We start from the raw sequence: 19,667 nt of genomic DNA, 5'->3' as shown, positions 1-19,667 counted from the left end.
AACACAGCCGCGAACGCATCGTAATTTATTTGCTTCACAGTACGTCAGAATTGACGATCCGTTAAAGTTATCGCTACTTCTCGATGACACGGTGGAATAATGAAATAATACCAAACGTTTAGCGATTTGAAACAACGTACCAGGCTCCGAGATTCTATATATTATTAACACCGCGTCACAGTGACTTATTGCATGCGGTGTTTTCTAAGAAATGACGAACAATTATGGAACAGATGTTATCTTCAGGGAAAATAATACCACTTAGTATGTAATTATCTCTCTGTATATGTGTACAAATGAATGGCTGCGAACAGGAAGTGACAGAAGCGATTGGAGAATTCAAATGTGACGAACCATCAACTCTAATGTAGGGAAATGTCGACAGTAGCAAATTATTTCGACTCGTTCAAACTAGTCGAACTTCAAAACTTAATATATTAGTTGTAGGATATTCATTTCCGCAAAAAAAAAAAAAAAAAAAAAAAAAAAACTTGAATCGGTCCTTATAATATGTACATAACTTAATTATGCAACCATGGATTCTATTTATACGACATCCGTCGTCGCCATGAAATACAAGTTGTGGAATAGGCATGTAGCAATCCAACTACGAAATAAATTACGACATCGTTTTTTATAACGAGCTAAACCTTTTTTCCCTATTTTTTTCATTGCAGAAACCGGCCAGGAAATGCCAGCGAGAAGCGGCAACAAGGCTAAGCCTCCACGCAGGTTTGCTGGGGTTGTCGTCGCCATGGCAGGTTTGCCAGCCAGGGGTAAAACTCAGGTCGCACATTGTCTTGCTCGGAGGTTGAACTGGAACGGCGAGTCTGCTAAAGGTGATTTGAAATTAGTGTAAGATACCCAATCCCACTCGCGTCGATATTGTTATGGTACAGGTATGAGGCTCGCTTCGTGTACATAAAGAGTCGACAAGCCATTCAACCAGAAAGCCTTTTCCTTATTGGAGAACGCGTTTTCCTGCAGGGTATAGCGAGTGTATGCTAGTCAAGGTGAAATTCCCGAGTACCGCACATGCGGTATCTCATTTGTAATTTTACTAATCGAGTGTAGGCACAGCACATTATGTTGGTAAGCGATCGCTGAGTGCAGCAGCAACGTCATATTATATTCTACGAAATTCGTTTCGAATCCGTTTAACGTCACTCGGGATTGTTTGCTCTTTGATCAATATAAGCCAAGTTGATACAAACGTCAGTATTTCGGTTAGTAAAAGAAAGCGACCCTAGATGACCATTCCTCTCACCGTTAGTTGCGTTATAGTGTGTTCGTTGTATACAGATTATGGAATCGTGATGTTCCGTGAATGAAATATTCCAGACGCGTGTAGATCGTTACATACGATATCCTTCATTTGAAAAATTTATGATGAAAATATGTTGACAGTTATGCGCGTCAGCGTGTACCGCCAGAAACGACTGGACATGTACGCCTCTCATGAACTCTTCAGGCCAGATCATGCCACCAATGTGGCGATCAGGTCCCTTGCTCAGAAGGACGCCATGCGGGACTGTGCGTCTTGGTTGGCCGCTGGGAATAGTCTTGCTGTAAGTATTCATCGATCCTAAATAAGAGCAACGAAACTGGTGTCAGCCCATACCGGGTCAGAAAATTCCTCTTACAATTCGTAATTTGAATTGGAGGAGATCTTGGGGCGAAATTCTCCATCGATGACCTAAATATATCAGATTAATTATGCACACGTGTATAAATCTGAAATGACTGATAAAATTATTGCGCAAATATCTGTGATCCAAAAAAGTTCTTATTATACCAAAATTGCAGAGAGATTGTGAACACCCCGTCTGACCTTTTCGCAGTAGAGTATAATTTGTTAAGTTTGAATAAATGCATGATGAAGGAAAAAGTAATAACGAAAATAAGAATAATGAATAAATAAACCAACGAATAAAAGTAAAGAAGTTGAATTCTAAGAAATTAATCTGAAACGGCGGTTAAGACGGAGCAGCTTGGGTATATCCTACGTTTTGTAAGCCTGTAATTTGCTTCATTCGTATGACCTTATTTAACGACATTTAATCACTACTACCAGGATTATAAATAGTTGTTTTTCAATTCCGTGGTGAGTCTCTTATAGCACATAACATGACAATAAAAATTGATTGTAGAGTTCAAGATCAATTGGCCAACTTAGCAGTAAAAGGAAAAAAATAGTCTGACGTAGAAGATGTTAGTTTTATACAGCATGTATATCATTTGATGAAAGCAGGGTCTTTCCAGCTATCGCGTTGTGTTTAAACAACAGATAACTTATCAGCTTTCACCGCGATGTTTGGCATTGCGATTTCTTCAACTACAGATAGATCAATTTCGTTGTACTATATTCGTACGTTCAACAGCCTCGTACATTTACGATAGTTGGCTGTGATTTTGTGTGACATTCCACCCAAAAAATTCCGTTATTCATTGATTTCCAACAATTTTTAAGATCCTAGACGGCACTCTGGTGACCCACGAACAGCGAGCGGAGGTCTTCGACTACTTTTCCGGGCAACTTGGCTACCGCGTCATCTTCATCGAGTGCGTGTGTTCCGATCCTGCGTCGTTGGAACAAAATTACCAAGGGATCCTAACGTACAGTGCCGACTACAAGAACATGGACAAGGCCAGAGCGGTCGAGGACTTGCGTTTGAAGGTCGCCCATTACGCCCAAGCTTACGAACCCATGGACGAAAATACTTGGCCCAGGATCACCGTTGACACTGGCAACATGGATATCACAGCGCACAAAGTTAGCGGTCACGTCGAGACCAAGATCTTGGGATACCTTGGCAGCGTCAGGATCCAGCCTCATACCCTCTACTTCTCAAGGGTAAGTGTAACGATGCCGTGAATGCGTGCTGCGAGCAGTTGCCAGGGTTTGTTCGAAATTCTCGAAGTCAAACATCTTTTCACGTCTGGCTTTCAGCATGGGGAGAGCGAGTACAATGTCCTCGGAAAAATTGGCGGGGATGCTGTTTTGAGTGCTCGTGGAGAGCGCTACGCGCAAGCCTTGGCTACCCACATCAACGGCTTGCACGTACCGGAATTACGAGTCCTTACTAGCCGACTTCGGAGGACCATCGCGACTGCTCGAGGCGTTGAAGCCGCCCAAGAGCACATTTCTGAGCTGAACGAGCTCGATGCCGGAGTTTGCGAGGGACTTTCCTACGAAGAAATGCAGGAACAATACCCGCAGGTAATTTTCCGAACTTCTGACACCATCGGCGTAATGTGTATACCTTCTAGCAAATTTATTTGTAAGAGAACCGCGAGGCTCCGAACGGTTTTTAAAGGCGCCACAGGTTCGGTGACGTGAATAATCTTTAAGTTTCAAACGCATAACCGTTGTTTGCTGCTAAAAGTGTTTTCACGACTTTGCGTTCTCAAGCACACAATATTTCCCGTCGTTGCACGATTCTCATCTTTTTTTCCCCCCTCTTCTTAATTCTTTTCTTCCAACGTGTTTCAGTGCGTCTCAACTTTTTGGGGTAAAGTTAATATTTCTATTAATAAAACTGACGTTATTCAGGCTTTAGAGCAAGATGAAATTACGGCGTGAGTCAAGTTTGTGGAAGACTGTAAATTTGTCAAAGGCGATGACAGTAAGCTTTTGTTAACATCCAGTTTTCGCCCACAATGTGGTAAAGTGTTTCTGCTAATTTATCACTGCTTTGTGTACTTCTATGTCAACCTATACTTGGTAATGTCAACTATATCACTGCTTGGAGTTCATTTCAGATGGAAAAATAACTCTTTTCCACAATAACAACTAAAGTAGTAATGTAGAATAACACAGACCTTGGTGTTATTCTCTTTCGATTAACGTCGAGCAGGACGAACAACTAGAGGATTCAAACCATGTTAAATTAAAATTTCCACCATTGCAGAGTATCGAGTTCCACGTTTTTCGAAGAAAAATACCCATGCTATTTTCGGAACGACAGCTTAATACCTTATCCAATATGCCATGGCTGTTCTGCAAAAGCCTTTGGCAATTTTTCGTCATCTACTCACCGTCACATATTTATGTAAACGTTTTTCACTATATGCATGCACGTAAAGCATTCGTGTACACGGATTCTGACTTGAAAATCCTCGTCCCGAATGTCTTACCCCCACAATAATCGACTTGGCGCAAACTCGACTATCACGTTACTCCACGTGTTGCACTGGTACTAATAACTAGGAAATTTTTTCAACCACGCAAGGTGTGAATCCGCAATTACTTAGCGTTCTGTACATAAATATGCCCCACAGGGGTAGGCCGTGACGAATACGTCGTGTCTGTAGTAGGTCATGATGATGAGAATCTGTGACCTAGTTTTCTAGTTCCATGTATACATATACATATATACAAGTATACTGACAATGAACGAGCCGTGGCCGAATAATCAGCGGAGTCTGCGCAACAAAAGCCGTGGTATCGTCGACTAGGTGTAAGCGATTGAAGACAAACGGCCAATAAATAACGAGATCTTTGTCTGAATGATTGCAGGAGTTCGCCTGGCGTGACCAGGACAAGCTAAGGTATAGGTACCCCTGGGGCGAGAGCTACGTGGATATAATGCAGCGGGTGGAACCAGTTTTGGCCGACCTTCAACAGGCCACGAACATGCTGGTGATATCTCACCAGGCGGTTCTACGCTGCATAATCGGTTTTTTCATGGACAAAAAACCCGAGGAGTTGCCCTACATGGAGGTCCCACTGCATACGATAATCAAGATCACTAGCCGCGGGTTTAACTACGAACTCGAGTTCTTCAAGCTGCCGATCGAGTGCGTAAACACCACCAGAGTTAAGCCGAAGAATTGCAGCGTTAACAGGACTGCCGACGATGCTTTGCTGACGGTGCCGGCTCACTTCGACATACCCGATCCTTGGAGGAATCCAGCCAGTGGTCCGACCCTCGTCCAACAACACTGAGGGCAGGACAAAGTCTCCGAAAAGGGTTGTACCGACCTTAAGCAAGGCTCATCGAAGTCCTCGAGAGACAAGTGCTCTTCGAAGAGCGACTTCGCGGTCCCGTTGGATCGGAGATAAAGTATTATATTTAGATGTATTTCGGTAAATGACTATACCGAATATCGAATCTGAGCTTTTCTTATCATCTGTTAGAGGATTCGGAATAATCGGATTATCGCGTACGATATAATATTGAGGAGTTCTGTACGGGTTTATTGTTAATCCGTGCATCGGTATTGAAAATTTGGAAACCAAATTTGAGTAACGATTTAATTTCTGATCGGGTTGACTGCTCAACTAATTCGACATTTCAACCAATCGCCACTTGTGTAGACTTGGTAGGAAAACCACGGTGATGAAGTTAGGAGTTGAGTTGGATTTTCATCTGATAGAAATCCGTAGTACACGGATATGGACCGACGGCCGAAGAATATTGGAAATTTTGAGAAAGAGTCAAATCGATTCTTTTCACCCTCGGTCCATTGAAATTAAAAGGTAAATTATAAAATCTGGTAATATTTGAGGCCAAATACAATACCATTATTTGGAAAATCTTGTAATATACTCTTCCCGTAATTGAACAATAAGTACTACATACCTGTGTATGGTGTAACCAGAAAATCAGTAAAATTCTACAAATGTTTTTCAATTTATGCAGTGGAGAGTAGAAAGTAAACAGTTAGATTAAAATAGCTATTAGTGACTATTGTAGAAACGAAGACCGATGATGCTGGTTGCCAAGTGGAATGGTTGGTGTTGGGATTCATCTCGTTGAAAGGTAAAATGGTAATGTTCGAACGGCAGTATTTCGGTGTCCACTGCCTGAGCCTTTTTCATTTTTTAGTATATGGTACTTAGAGTAGTTTATTTTTAATTTATACATTACGTTATAGAGTGTATTTTAATATTACAAAAACAGAAGAAAAAAAAACCACTGACAAGGAAAATATGAAAAAACTGATTTTATTGAAGCAAATATCGCGTAGATTATGAATACATATACGGTATTTGAAGACATATTTAAATCTCTATAAAATTTACACAGCTTATTAAGAACGGGGATGCTATATACGAGTCCCGCGCAGTTAAAACAGCCTGTAAACAAAATTGCATATTATAATAGCGTATATTTTGCGGGGCGCGAATACGCGCGCCGAGGCACATAGTGTGGACACGATATATTTATTTGAATCAAAGTCCATATTTTTGGATAGTATGACACAATACATACATATACATGATCGATGTGTTATTCCTATTTAAAAGTCAACGTTGCATTTTGCTGCAGAGTGATGTCCCCCCCCCCAGCCTACCCCCCTCGCGTAGAAGCTAGATTTGTACATTAAGAATAATGAATTTATTTCACAAAAAGCCGCATGTTACGAGAATGCATAACAATGCGAATTTGATAGTAAATAGATTCCTCTTGTAAAATAACATACATTCGGGAATGATCAGAAGAAACGATATAATGTAAAAAATAGCTGAGGTGAAATTGTTAGTTAAGTTTTAAAGGTTTAGAAAACTCGCAAGTTATGTTTAGAATTAAAAATTTTCTGAACGTTTTGTAGAGGATTCGTGAGTAGGTTTTCTTGTTGAAATGAACTGTTGAATGTATTTTATTGTAAAAAGTTATCAATATACAGATTTGTCTTGGGGTTGTAAGGGAAAGTCATTTCTTCATCAGTCGTGACTAATGAACGCCAATTATTAATAAGTAACCTATAAAATATCCGTGATGCGTGCGTTATACTGTATTATATATTATACACGTATAGCCCCCATAACTTTGGGATTTTGTTATTGCCATAACTATTTTTATCATTTCAATGTAGTACATTTTATGATAAATATGATAACAATAAAGATTTTCTTTTTTTACGATGACATTAACCGCGTTTAATTTTTTTGCATAGCAAACTCGAGGGTTCGTGTTAACACATGCATGAAGACCTCTTGCTACACGAAGACAAATGATTGGTACAGCCTACCAGTTGACGTTCCAGTGATGAAAAGTCATTGAAACGTTGGTATCTTGGTAATTATAAAGTTACAACATTCAAACTACGTCTGTATAATTGATAAACATCGATTTATCTCACGTTTCCGAAATACCCGAATAAAAGTATAATAATTGTTTCTGAATTGTCGCATAACAGTCGTCATAACGAAGTCATTATCATTCCTGTGTTTTGTGTTGTTACCAAAATCTAATTGTCATGTGTTCCATCGTTAGTAGCACCGAGATCGAAAAACAGATAAGCTGATGATGATTTCTTCGTCGTTTTCCATTTTGCGTTCTCTTCAAGTGTTAGTTATAGGCAAACGAAAGCATGTAATCGTCATGTGGTTTCTTACAGCCTAGCTGTACGATGATCTTTCTTAACGACGTCCCGTACATTGAACTTCACGGAAGCATAATATTGTCATTGTCGCGTACAATCTTAGCCCATAATCAATTATGGAACAGATCCGAGAGAATTAAAAAAAAAGTAGCTGCGTTGGCGGAGACCACCCCATGTATAGGTATTACATACAATTCCCAACACCAGTTGAATGCGGATACTGTTATTCAGAGTTCAACTGTGACGTCGTGACATATTTTCAGGAATTTTTTGCTGAACTAGCTGAAGCCGCAACTCAATTTTTAACCGACATAATTTGTTTGTTTAGCAATTTTGTTGATGTGAACAAACGATATACCTAATGTATAAAGTTATGTATCGTAAATAACCACCTTGCGTTATTGCGCAAAAAGAGGTGAGATATTCAAATATAAGATTCATGCAAAAGCTATATTCGAATAAAACGTAATAAGTAGATTGTCGTAAGCGAAATCCTGCATTACGTACGAAAATTTTGGGAAGAGTATTCTTAAATAGTGATTACGTTGGAAGTTAGATCCTGCTGGACTAAAAAAAATATGAAAATTAATTCCATCACGCAAATTCGTTCGTACAGGTATGAGTTAATGAAAGTTAAATGACCTTCCGTCACGAGCGTCGAATTAATTAGAGAAGTTGACGGTCACACTGTTCATGCGAAGTTGTCTGAATAATAAATAATACGAATATACAGGAAAAATTAAAGAAAACAATATTCTTGAAGGGGTCAGGGGATACGAAATGACGACAAAGTACGTTACGTATTATCTTGTATAACTATTTTATCGGCTAAAAGAAATAAACTATAGTTTCAGATATGTGAGAATGTAGACGCATCAGGAAGAATGAGAAGAAGAATTCCAATTGTAGAATAAGAATCGATTAACCAATATCGGTCTGAAAAAAATATGTAGCTTTAAAATCATTAGTGTAGCCTGAACTAAGCTTCTATGGCAAAATGTTCTTACTGCGAACTGTCGTGTTATACATATGTACGTACACGATGACAATTACCATAGAACTTTATCGTCTTATACGCGGAAATATTCTTATTGTTAGATGATTCTTTTCCGGACACTCGCGTGACAAAATTTGCATCGCGTATTGAGAAGAGACATTTGTTTAATTCTTCTATTCAATAATAACAATCACGACATTGTCTATTGTATAATAATGCTTGTATTTCACGTGCCAGAAAAGACTGTGAAAAAACCGGTAACTGTGTAAAGAAGAAAAATCGACAACAGCTTAGAAAAGGGGATTGAACAAGGGTCAGAAGAGAGTGAAGTAGAAACAGATTGAAAGAAAAGTGTGCTTAATTAAATAATTTATGAAAATGTCGTCCAGTTTCAAGAGCTTCCCATTCAAGCTGAAGTGGTCACCAAGTCCCTATTTTGCTAAATTTATACATCGCCAATTATGGGAGAAACTGAGGCAAAGTGAGGCAGGTCAAAGATGTAATGAAAAAAAAAAAACTGTATTCATACTTATTTTAAGGCACATACTCGGCACGAAAAATTTTTTTACTTGTATTTTATTTTTTCTGAATATAAAATTTTTCTTATTTATAGCTTTACAAGTAAAATACGTCCATCAATAAAAAGTAACAAAAGAATGTCATATGAATGAACAAACATAATCATGTCGAGCTCCACGTACATAGGTATTGTTAGTCCGCCGGTGCAGCGTCTATAGTAAGAGATTTAAAAATAATTCATAGTTCAGACCTTACATACACATACATAATATATAACGTAATACACCCGGCGTGCATGTAAAACGTGAAAACGACGCTCCGATGAAACGGAGAATACACAGGTCAGAATGGCATAATATAATCACATTCGTACCTAGAGTACATAAAATATAACGTTATACGTGGATTCGCGAGACCTTAACCCCCCCCCCCCCCCCCCCCCCCCCGCTCCATTTTGCGCGGCAAGAAGGCCCGATCGACACGGACAGCGCAAAAGGCGCGCAACGCAAAGCGGATTTGGTCGAGAGAGTCAGCTGATGCCTCCCTCCCCCCTCCCGCCGCCAGGGCCACGCGGCGGGCGAAGTGGGCGCAAGCATATTGACGATTTAACGGGTAGCGCGAACTCCGAACGGTGTTCAAACTCGCCTCGCGTTCAGACGAGACGCGCGTCATATCGCAGAAAAGCGAAAAGCGCGAACGACCGGCCGGCCGCTTCCTCGACCGGCATTACAGACAACGATTGACGGGTAATAATTCCCTGTGAATATTTAACTAGTCGGATTTCATCGCGGTTAGTTAGGTTAGAAGTTAGCTCTCGCATCTCGCAGCTACGGGCAAGTCGAAGCGCGTCTCTCGCTGATCGACGGCGCATGTGTGCTTGCGCATCGGTGCATTGGTTTTATAAAATTGTGCGCTTCGCGTCTACCTATTTCCGTCAGGCGCAGCGTATGCGGCTAGCTTCATTGTCAGTGGCTGAGAGTTTGTTCAAACCTCCCGGGCTGACGCGGTGTTTCTGAATAACTTCATTATCAACATGAACGAAAAGGATCTCCATCTCGCCCAGGCGATGGTCGACATGGAAATAGACGGCAAGAGGCCCAAGAAAACCAACGTTTCACGAATGCAGGACAAACAACAAACGTTCAGGTATGTCTGACGAATCTGAAGGGAAGTGCTGAGTTTTGCTTTTGGCAATACTTGCGCGTTTCTTTTTTCTCTACACCCCTTTATCCTGCGAACTTAGATTTTTGATTTATTCACTTTCGTCGCAGCACCGTCGTTATATGCTTAATTTACCGATTAACATTATATGCACCGACGTTATCCGACACTGATGAACGATCAAGTCGGAACAACATAATTGGCTTCGTGCCACCGACTTCGTCGGACTTGTAAATGTTGCTGTTGTGTTATTATTACTGTCATTATTATTGTTATCATACCGCCGCTTCGAACGATCTTGGTTTTAATTTATCAAAACTACCTATTTGCTAACAGGATATGCCAGCAGATTGTAAGTACCGTGTGCAAACTAATTTGAAATTTTAATATTTATGATTCCACCGCCGTAGATTCTCAGTTCTTTGTTAGTTGATAGGAGTAACTACCAGCGTAAAATATACAAAAAGAAAAAAGAGAAAACACCATCGGGTTACGTTCTCGTGGAATTGGAAAATTCAAAGTCGAAGGTCACGCTGTTCGTTTAGTTAATTTTCAAAATGTATACATTACGTCCCGTATCCACCGTAACGTCCGGTATGGTCTAGTGGCTAGGATACCTGGCTCTCACCCAGGAGGCTCGGGTTCGATTCCCGGTACCGGAAATTTTTTTGATAATTTTTTGTCTTGTTTATGAAATACCACCCCCCCCCTCTCCCCAGTCTATGTCAAAAAAAAAAAAGTGGATACAGCCAAAAATGTTTAGACGCCATACAGTCCATATGATCATATTTTTGAAACTGTTCGCTCGCTACATGTTACTTGCATTCTTTGCACGGAGGAACGAATGCATGGTCTGCATTGGTACAGCAGAAAAATAATATAATGAAGTCCCTTTGAGCCCAAAAATAAACCGCACAAGCAATTTTACAACGTTGATACATTAATAATCGTTCGCTTCTCTACTGTTGCGATACCACGCTTATTCTCCATTGATTATGTGCGATGGTGGTGTAATGGTCAGCATAGTTGCCTTCCAAGCAGTTGATCCGGGTTCGATTCCCGGCCATCGCACGTAAATTTTTTTTATTCTGTTTATTTCACGGCCATCATATGGTCTTTCAGGCTTTGACATTTCTTCACTTTTTTGAGTGAATATAGATTTTCCTATTAGAGCGAATAGCCGAGCACAAAATAAAACGAAGCAAATATTACAGTCCGTTTGAATACGGAAAGAAGAATAATGTAGATTTTACCTCTCCTGTGGTGAATACATGGCCAGCACTTTTTTAGAGTTAAATTGTGGCAAGATTTATAATTCTGATAGTAAGTGTTTGAAAACTATTACTAATAGTAAGAGTTACAATACGCTTAAGTAGATCTATCGCAATTGATGTAGATTTAACTCCAAAAAAGTGCCGTACCTACATATATTCACCACAGCAGATGTAAAATCTACAAAACATTTTTTCCTTGAAGATTTACGAGGGGCGTGTTATCGTGATTGGCTCGCGAGAAATATACCCCGTGAGTCTGTCGATTCGTTCAATAAATTTCCAGCCGGGTCGATTCCAATTTTCAGAAAGGGGTCGCAGGGTATTCGCGTGATTCGCATAACCAGCAGAAATCGGTCACCTGCTGATGTTGGTAATAGCTCGAAAGTTCTGCACATTATAATTTTTGGGAATCTGTGTCAAGGATAAAATGGGCAGAATTTATTCAATCTAGGCGGTTCGACACTTCAGATTTGTGACTTCGGTCATGTCATAGTTGTAATCTATTATGCTGCGGCCATGCGGTTGTCACTGCACGAGGCAGAACACTAACAATATAAAACTACATTCTCTACTTTGCCGAAAGACTTACAATTAGCCCCCGGCTATAACACAGACTTACACTCACCCGAAATCGTATTTTAACAACCAAGCGTAACGCGTTTATACTGCGGTCCAACTTACAATATTTTTCAACCAAAGACATCATGTGATACCGTTATGCTTCATATTATAAAACTATCAATAAAATCGTAATTATGGAATATTTTTTTCCTGCAACGCCGCGGTTTGCATCATTCCTGCGATAAAGTCTTTATATCCTGACGTGATCTGAAAATTTTAACGATAACTGCGCATAACAATGACCGCAACGCAGACTTGTGCAGATATAAAATGCAAAGCCTGCATCGCCGGAACGTGACATTAAGCCATTTTCTGTACTTATAAGTTGCGTTTTTAAAGACGAGTATGGACCGTGCACTGTTCGAATGGCAAAGTGTCCGACTGACTGGAAACTGTACATTATACATGTATACAAAGACGCGATTGTGTTTGGCGAGCTAGAAGCGCCGATATCGATCTAGTTTATGAACAATCGTCTTGCAGGAATATATATCTATTCCTAGATACGCGGACAGGTATGCTTACTTGCATCTCAGCTTCCCAAGAGCTTCGAAGAACTCGAATCGAAGTCAAGGTTCCGGTCTCAATTGACTTATCCCCTTCTATAGTTATCGTATCGTACCTGTCGCGGTTTAACGTTGCAATTTATCACTGCACCAAGGTACATGTCCGATTTGCGGTTTATCTTTTCGCTTGACATCTATAATAATTGCAGACGAGAAATAAGGAAGAAAAGAAATAATCTACTCAATTCATATTTATATGACACGTATGTCGCGTGTAACGTTCATTCGTAGCTTTTACAGTTTTCTGTTGTTTTTTTCGAAATATACCGAATACGGAATCCAAAATGCATTGACACGCATTCGTGAATAGCAATTTTTCAGCTTCGGATAACATTCATCCGAGTAACTCGACATTGTTTTAAACTTTGAACGCTTTGAAGACAACCGCGTTTTATGCTTCGTTATAACCGCAATTTAACTATCTCGGTTCAGTGCAACGATATAAACGGAAATAAGTTTACCATCTCGTGCAACAAAATTACAAGTACCGAACGCTCAGTTACCTTGCTAATATTTTTTATACCTATTTGTTATGCGAAGTGAATGGAGCTCCAAAAGTCTGTTCGCGGTGTTTCTTTTTTGGCAATGTAGATTCTTGCTAGAGTCAAACGTTACTAGGTCAGTGTCCCCGACAAATGTAGATAAATGTTACATTCGCTTATGGTACCAGTGTTTTATTCTCTCATTTTACAGCATTTATTAGAACTTACAGGAAAACGTTCTTCCGCTGTAGATTACACGATGCACGTTTCTTCTCTTTCGATACTCTCTTATCTTTTACGACATGAACATTTATTTCATAACGGAGAGTGAATCCGAGAGAATTTTTGCACGAAGATTGTTTAGGAATACCGAAATTTGGAAATTACATCGATTACTGCAGTAGCATAATTTCTCAACCAACTTGCAACCTGTTTCTAATGATCTTTTTCGTTTTTCATGAAGCGAATCGCAGACTGCTTTATCGGTCGAGCTGCCGGAGCCACGAAGGTAAAAGAGTTTCTGACTGCACTTTGTAGCTGGCTCCATCTGCATGTTATTTTATCCCCAAGCAGTTTTTGAAGTTATAGCTACTTTTACTTCTCCCTTTTTTTCTTCATTTATTGTTGTTATATTATCGATGCTCTCGATCTACTCATAATTTGTCTAAATCACTTATTAGCTGTAGAGCGAATGCCTAATCAACGATGGTAATTAGTACGATTGACATTTTTTACGCTTCTTCAAATTGCACGTTACAATTCAACATATAGGTGTGCCAAATATTTATTCTCTAAATTGTTGATATTTTTTCGATCCCCGTTAATCTGCACGATTCCAGTACTTTAACTAGCTCCATTGTTACGTATTGCTTAATAATTTTTTATAACATATACAATAGTCGTTACGGTTTGTTCCGTGAACTTTTACTTTCAATCATTTGAACACTTAGAAGGTATGTTATCATATATTGGCACGATGGAATTACCTTTGCACGAATAATTTGACAAAAATTTCTTCTTTCACGTGCAACTGGTATTCGAGTGTTTACCTGCGACTACTTTTTGCGCTGCATGCATACGCGTGGCCAACATCCGCCTTCGGAACAATCGAGCACACACTTGCGCCAATGGCAACGGCTGTATAATTGCTTGCTGGGTCAAGACAACGACAACCACCCAAGCTTCTACAGTTCCGGACAATTAATAATGTCCGTAATGCGGTATGTACCGTGAACGCCTGAGGAGACTCGGGGATCCGACCAGAGCGTGGGCTTACACCTGCAGCACCATTAAACTTCGTGCGCGGGTGAAAAACTAGAAAGTTGCATTTCGTCTATAAGACTGTCGGGATCGGGGCGATGAGGTAATTCTAGCACACGGCCTGATTTCCAACCACCTCGAGCTATCTTCGTGACAGACTACTCAAAATATTTCACTCCAAAGCTTGGTCTCGGCGACGCTCATCCGTCGAGACCGCGTCGCCTGGCGCATAAATATGAAGCACGTTTTTCACCGTCACCGACGATGTCGTGAATAATTTGCGTCAAAGGCGGCACGATCGAACCGCAAAAGGGTGGCAGGTCAAATCAATTCCCCGAGTATCCGTCGACGGCTTTTATGCAGCGCGCGAGTCCGAGGAAATTCGCAGAGTGCATCGTCGCGAAGTGCAATCGGGACGAGCGACGCGGAGTCACGTGACGTAATAACACCCGGTTGTAATTGGCTCTCCTCTCCGCGATATATAACTGGACAGGCGAAATTCACTCCGAGAGCTAGGCGGAAGTGGCCGTCGGCGATCGGCCTCGAAGACTCGAGGAGAGGCGAGCAATACGGCAAGTGCTGGGTGGGACGATCGAATCGTCAACACACTTTCTCGGGGTTTATTACAGTTGCGTTCCGCGAGCTGGTTAACTTCGCCCAGTGAGTGACGTCGAGGTGACCGGACACTCCTCGTCGCTCATCCTCGTCTCCGCGGCGGTCGAGACCTTCGCACCTTCTCACCTTCGCACCTTCGGCATCGGGATGTCGCTCTCCCCGTCAAGCAGCAGTGGATTCCATTCGTTGGAGGACCTTTCCGTATGGTGAGCACGAAACCAGTTAAGACTCTCTTCCGACGAGGTTCTTTCGGACTCTGCGACATTCAGCAATCGGACGTCGATCGCAACATGCGTTTGGAATGCTGTTTTCGACGCAAGCCAGATGCAATGGCGTTTCGCCGAATGTATGAGCTTGTCGGAATTCAGCTTCCTTTCGTCATGTTTTCCCGTTACATTACGATACCCGCACCTTCAAAGTCTGATCGCCTGATTGACAAGCTTTTATTGTGTGTTCACAACGATGTATTCTGATGAATTATACACAGTTACAAGTTTCCTTCTACTTGTCGATGTACAGCTGACTGATTTTTTTTTCCTGCGCAAAACACACCAATGAGCGTTACGCGTCTACGGTTATTGTTACTTCTGACAATCTTGTGTCGGTTTGACGAACCGCTTGAATCGAGGTGTACGTCAACTAATCTTGTGAAGGTGGAGAAAATGTAGCGAGGTGGACTGCACGGAGGCGTCGTGATCCAGAAACTTGAAATATCAGCAGCGAACGGTACGCAAAAAGGTTCGATTTCACGGGAAAAAATGTTGTAATCTATATTGTCACAAGTCTGACGTTTGAAAAGTCGGCATTTTGACTGTTCGGTATTATCGCAATTCAATATTTTTCCCTTCGTATTCTTGCCCATTCTCAAAAACAAAAACACGTCGGTATAAATTTATTTATACATTGTTGCGGTTTCAATTTTCATTTTTCTAAAAGACAATTTTTGTATTTATCGTCGTTCTACATTACTAACTGTCCATAATTTGACTTTCGTCATTTCGTCCCGTCGGCTTTTTGATCTTTCGCATTTATGTACTCTACCCCTTCTTCATTTATCTCGTCTGATCAGCTTGGGCTTTTGAAAAACAATCAGCTCAATACAGTAGCAACTATTAATATCGCGCTAGAAGAATAAGCGGAGTTTTTTCACTGCCAGGTGTGAAGGTTAGCTTAAAAACACGAATTTCTTCGATATACTCTTGCAGAACCTACAAAAGTAGTTCCACCTCGATATGTTCAGCAAAACGGTGAAATCCATATCACGAATAAAGAGGAAGAACCGTCTGTCTTGAAGCAGTTCTAGAACTATTATTCAGGGCGCAATTCTGGTGAAGTTTTGGCCCCCTATATGAGTGACTCCCGTACATTCCTTTCCATTCGGAATACTGTCGGTAATTATTGGATTTTGACTACACGGCTTGTCGTCGAACAATTGGATTTGAAGACAAGTAATCAACCGAATCAAAGTCCATGAAAACGGACGAAAAATTCGAAAAGTACATGTCCGCTCGGAGGGTACTTTTTTGCATAATGTGACAGTGATTTCCGTGGTCATTAGTTACTGAAACTTGATAAAATTGTCAATTGGGTCGATTCGATAAAAAAAAAGACAAGCAGGGACGGTAGCGAATCTGGAGCGAATAGGTAAAAATGTTGAATTATGTAGTAGCTAAAGAAGGCTGTGGGTCAACAGAGTTCAATGTGCGGCTCGCCGTTGTATTTTTCAGGTCTACGTTTTATTGCTGACCACACGTAACTTCAGTTTAAAATCGTTCGCTCGAAACATTCCCATGGTGCTCTGTGACGCTCTGTGACGTCACATTATAAGCATTATAAGCAAGTATGCATATTACAAACAATAGATGAATGTATCCGATCAACCACGATAAAGTCACATACGTCTAGAGTTGTTCACGGATTAGATCCACCAGTTTATTTCTTGGTACAGATTGCCGATGATACCTATATGGATATTACATGTATACGATTGCAGCGAAAGTATAATAACGGTTGAAGGGGTCGAAGTCTTGTTGTTGTCATCAAGGATACAGCATGGAAGAACGACTCAGGAGTTCAGTGGAAACTACTTACTCGTTAATAGAACTCTTGTCATTTGTGAATGTGTAATTTTGGACTTCGTGCTAATTCCCAAGGGTGTGCCGTGCCGATTTTAATATAACTTGTGGTATAAACGTAACTGTGATTGATAAATGTTCAGCGTCTGTTTTCTGGTTATCTGTACAGAGTATAAGCCGCGCTCTCCTAGTTACTGATCAAAGTCTCTTTGCGGTGCTAGCAGGCATCGGGCTCGTTGTGGGTATGTCCATTTGGGATAGACCTATCGGAATCGCGCAGTTTCGTTCGATTAGCCGTACGGTACAAATATTGACGTACCTTCAACGAGTAGATGTGATAAGCAAGAAACACGCGCGTCGTTAGGCATATAATTGTGTTTGTCGCGTGAGTCAAGCGATTAACAATGTAATCAGAGGCAAAGTCAAACTAAACTAAGTACATTGTCGCATCGTCGAAACTGTTAAGAGTAGATGAAGAAATTTAAAAAATTAGCCGAAAATTGAGAGTGTTCGAGAAAAATCATTCAGGCATACATCGTGACTGGTCAATGACACACGCTTATGTGTGTAGCAACGCATTGTACGTATAGGTGTGTCACGGCGGTCGATATTGTATGTATAAATCAAAGGGTTATCGAGAAGTTCGCGTTATCTATGAAATAATTTGCGCGCGATGGTGGACGCAGCTTTGTAAGAAGTAACTAACCAACGTATATAGAAATGAACGTTGCTTGTCATGAAGGGCACGAAGGGCATCTTGAAGGCAGTGCTTCGCACGCGAACCATCTTTATCAACAACGGAATCAGGTACAATAGCCGTTAAATTATTTCATCATGCGCAAGTGCGTTACGTGTACGTTCTATCATAGACGTGTAACACTGGCATTATAATTGTTGTGTACAACGACCATTTTTCCCGGCGCCTTGAAATATGGCTGTGGATTTCTGTAGCGTACGTGTTGTAAGTTCACAGCTCGGTTTTTGAAAAAATTCTGTCAAATTTCACGCGGCTCGCGTGATTATCGATCGTTCGATAACTGTCACACCGACACATACGACATATCGTTTCACATTCGATCCTACGCTTTTTTTGTCCCGGCGTCGTTGAATTATAAATCGATCCAATGTCACGCCGGGCGACTTACGTAGGCTCGGACAAAGGCTAGCCGTTAGCTTTTTGCCGTGAAGCAAAAACTAGCGTCGAATGCTTAAATATGTTTGCCTGAACATCCCTAGATATTTTTCTTTTTATATATCTGCTTACTTTTTTTTCCCTCAGTGTCTAATAATAAGTGGACGTGGTGAGTGAAACTGACACACAATTCGGAGATCACATCTGATCGTTTTATTTTATACAAAACATGAAATTGCATTGAATCTGACATTGAGTATGAAAAATAATGAAGAGGAGAAAAAAAAAATTGCACTGCCCGGGAATCGAACCCGGGTCGCAAGAATGGGAATCTTGCATGATACCACTACACCAGCAGTGCTCTTGGTACGCTGACTGTATTGAGGCTTCATATCTGCTTAAAGCTATGAGATTGAAATTTACCGTTCAATTTATTTCCTCATGAATACATTGAAAATTTTATTCCACCGTATAAATTTGGCACCGTATATTTCACTTGGTTCAAATATTCTATTCATTATAAACCATCTGAGGTATTCGCGTATAAAGTATAAATATACGAATCAAACAATTATATTTCACTTTGAAATAAAATTTCTACCTAATGCTTATAATCTATTTCATTTCGAATGAAAAAAATATTTTCTTCCAAGTTTGCACGTATCCAGAGTTAGGTCGGAGATGTAAAAAATTTGAGTGCGATGGCCGGGAATCGAACCCGGATCAACTGCTTGGAAGGCAACTATGCTGACCATTACACCACCATCGCACATGTCTGACTGGTGAAAGTACGTTTTATTATTCAAATAAACATGAAAAAACATGTAAAAACATTTCGATGATTGATATATTCAGCAGACACATCGTCCAGTCCTCAGCCTATCTACATGACATTGCAGAGTTTCGTATAAGTAACCAGCGACCAAGTCGTCATTACGTAAAGATTGCCCTCCTCACTTCAGATCTATGTATAGGAGAAAAAGGAGAGAATCAGTAGAAGAGTAAAATAAAACAATGATCAAGCACTGCAACACCTCCGGAGAATGAACTACCTCATTCTCTCATAGACGAATATAGATGAGGTTGAGAGTTCATCTCGGTTCACGGCTGCAGCGAATCACCGTCTATATTCTCAACTTTATATCCAGTTTTACCTGGCTCAAATCACTTTTCGGCAAATCCTGCTAAAAAGGTTCAGGACTTGGAATTTTTCGGGAGTGACAGTCGTTCCCGAGTTTTCTAAGGATTGCAGAGGGAAAAAACGGGAGTTGGATGTTAAATTGAACAACGAATATCTGTCGAAGTCGTATGCTTAGAATCCTTCGTGAAATAAAGATTTCGAGAAAATTACGTGACTAAATCTGGCTTATCTCTAATCCAGTGAACGTATTGCAGTTTGAGTTAATTGAAAGTGTTCAAACTACGAATATCCCCTGAATCGGCACACGAATATTTCACTTATGAAAACTACTAATTAAAACTCTATAATTCTTCCGATTGTATAATCAAAAAATCGGTTTCTTTCACTCTGGAAATCATCCGAACAGCTTCGTTGTGGCAATTAAAGTTCGTGGTGAGAATTGTAGTTTATTCTTTTGGTGCTTTCATGTAAAGTAGGTAGGAGTTGTTTGAA

The 19,667-nt window shown here is 40.5% G+C and overlaps 2 protein-coding genes and 4 non-coding genes across 13 annotated transcripts in view; 4 read left to right on the top strand and 2 right to left on the bottom strand.

Annotated features, from left to right (window-relative positions):
* LOC124214008 (6-phosphofructo-2-kinase/fructose-2,6-bisphosphatase) overlaps positions 1-6,874 on the top strand; it is a 48,672-nt gene extending 41,798 nt beyond the window's left edge. For all 4 annotated transcript variants that reach the window (XM_046616055.1, XM_046616139.2, XM_046615977.2 and 1 more), the window contains 5 exons: positions 678-839; positions 1,408-1,568; positions 2,471-2,854; positions 2,951-3,220; positions 4,520-6,874. In XM_046616055.1, coding sequence (XP_046472011.1) covers positions 678-839; positions 1,408-1,568; positions 2,471-2,854; positions 2,951-3,220; positions 4,520-4,948 — 1,406 coding nt within the window. In that variant the 3' untranslated portion in view covers positions 4,949-6,874. The remainder of the gene's footprint in view (positions 1-677; positions 840-1,407; positions 1,569-2,470; positions 2,855-2,950; positions 3,221-4,519) is intronic.
* Positions 6,875-9,490: 2,616 nt separating this feature from the next.
* LOC124224888 (NAD kinase) overlaps positions 9,491-19,667 on the top strand; it is a 44,356-nt gene continuing 34,179 nt past the window's right edge. For 2 of the 5 annotated variants that reach the window (XM_046637127.2, XM_046637117.2), the window contains exon 1: positions 13,439-13,460. Coding sequence is in view for 3 of the 5 variants with exons in the window: in XM_046637189.2 (XP_046493145.1) it covers positions 9,882-9,994 (113 nt within the window). In the remaining 2 variants the exon portion in view is untranslated. Of the gene's footprint in view, positions 9,995-13,438; positions 13,461-14,850; positions 15,034-17,151; positions 17,710-19,667 lie in introns of those variants that run through there. The other 3 variants (XM_046637189.2, XM_046637207.2, XM_046637198.2) reach the window with 3 other exon arrangements.
* TRNAE-CUC (transfer RNA glutamic acid (anticodon CUC)) lies at positions 10,600-10,671 on the top strand. Its single transcript has one exon. It is a non-coding gene; the product is annotated as a tRNA-Glu (tRNA).
* On the top strand, positions 11,009-11,080 carry TRNAG-UCC (transfer RNA glycine (anticodon UCC)). The gene has a single exon. It is a non-coding gene; the product is annotated as a tRNA-Gly (tRNA).
* Positions 18,325-18,395, bottom strand: TRNAG-CCC (transfer RNA glycine (anticodon CCC)). The gene has a single exon. It is a non-coding gene; the product is annotated as a tRNA-Gly (tRNA).
* Positions 18,732-18,803, bottom strand: TRNAG-UCC (transfer RNA glycine (anticodon UCC)). The gene has a single exon. It is a non-coding gene; the product is annotated as a tRNA-Gly (tRNA).

Source organism: Neodiprion pinetum, chromosome 1, assembly GCF_021155775.2.
Source record: "Neodiprion pinetum isolate iyNeoPine1 chromosome 1, iyNeoPine1.2, whole genome shotgun sequence".
NCBI classification, from domain to species: Eukaryota; Metazoa; Arthropoda; class Insecta; order Hymenoptera; family Diprionidae; genus Neodiprion; species Neodiprion pinetum.
This window is presented reverse-complemented; position numbering and strand designations above follow the sequence as displayed.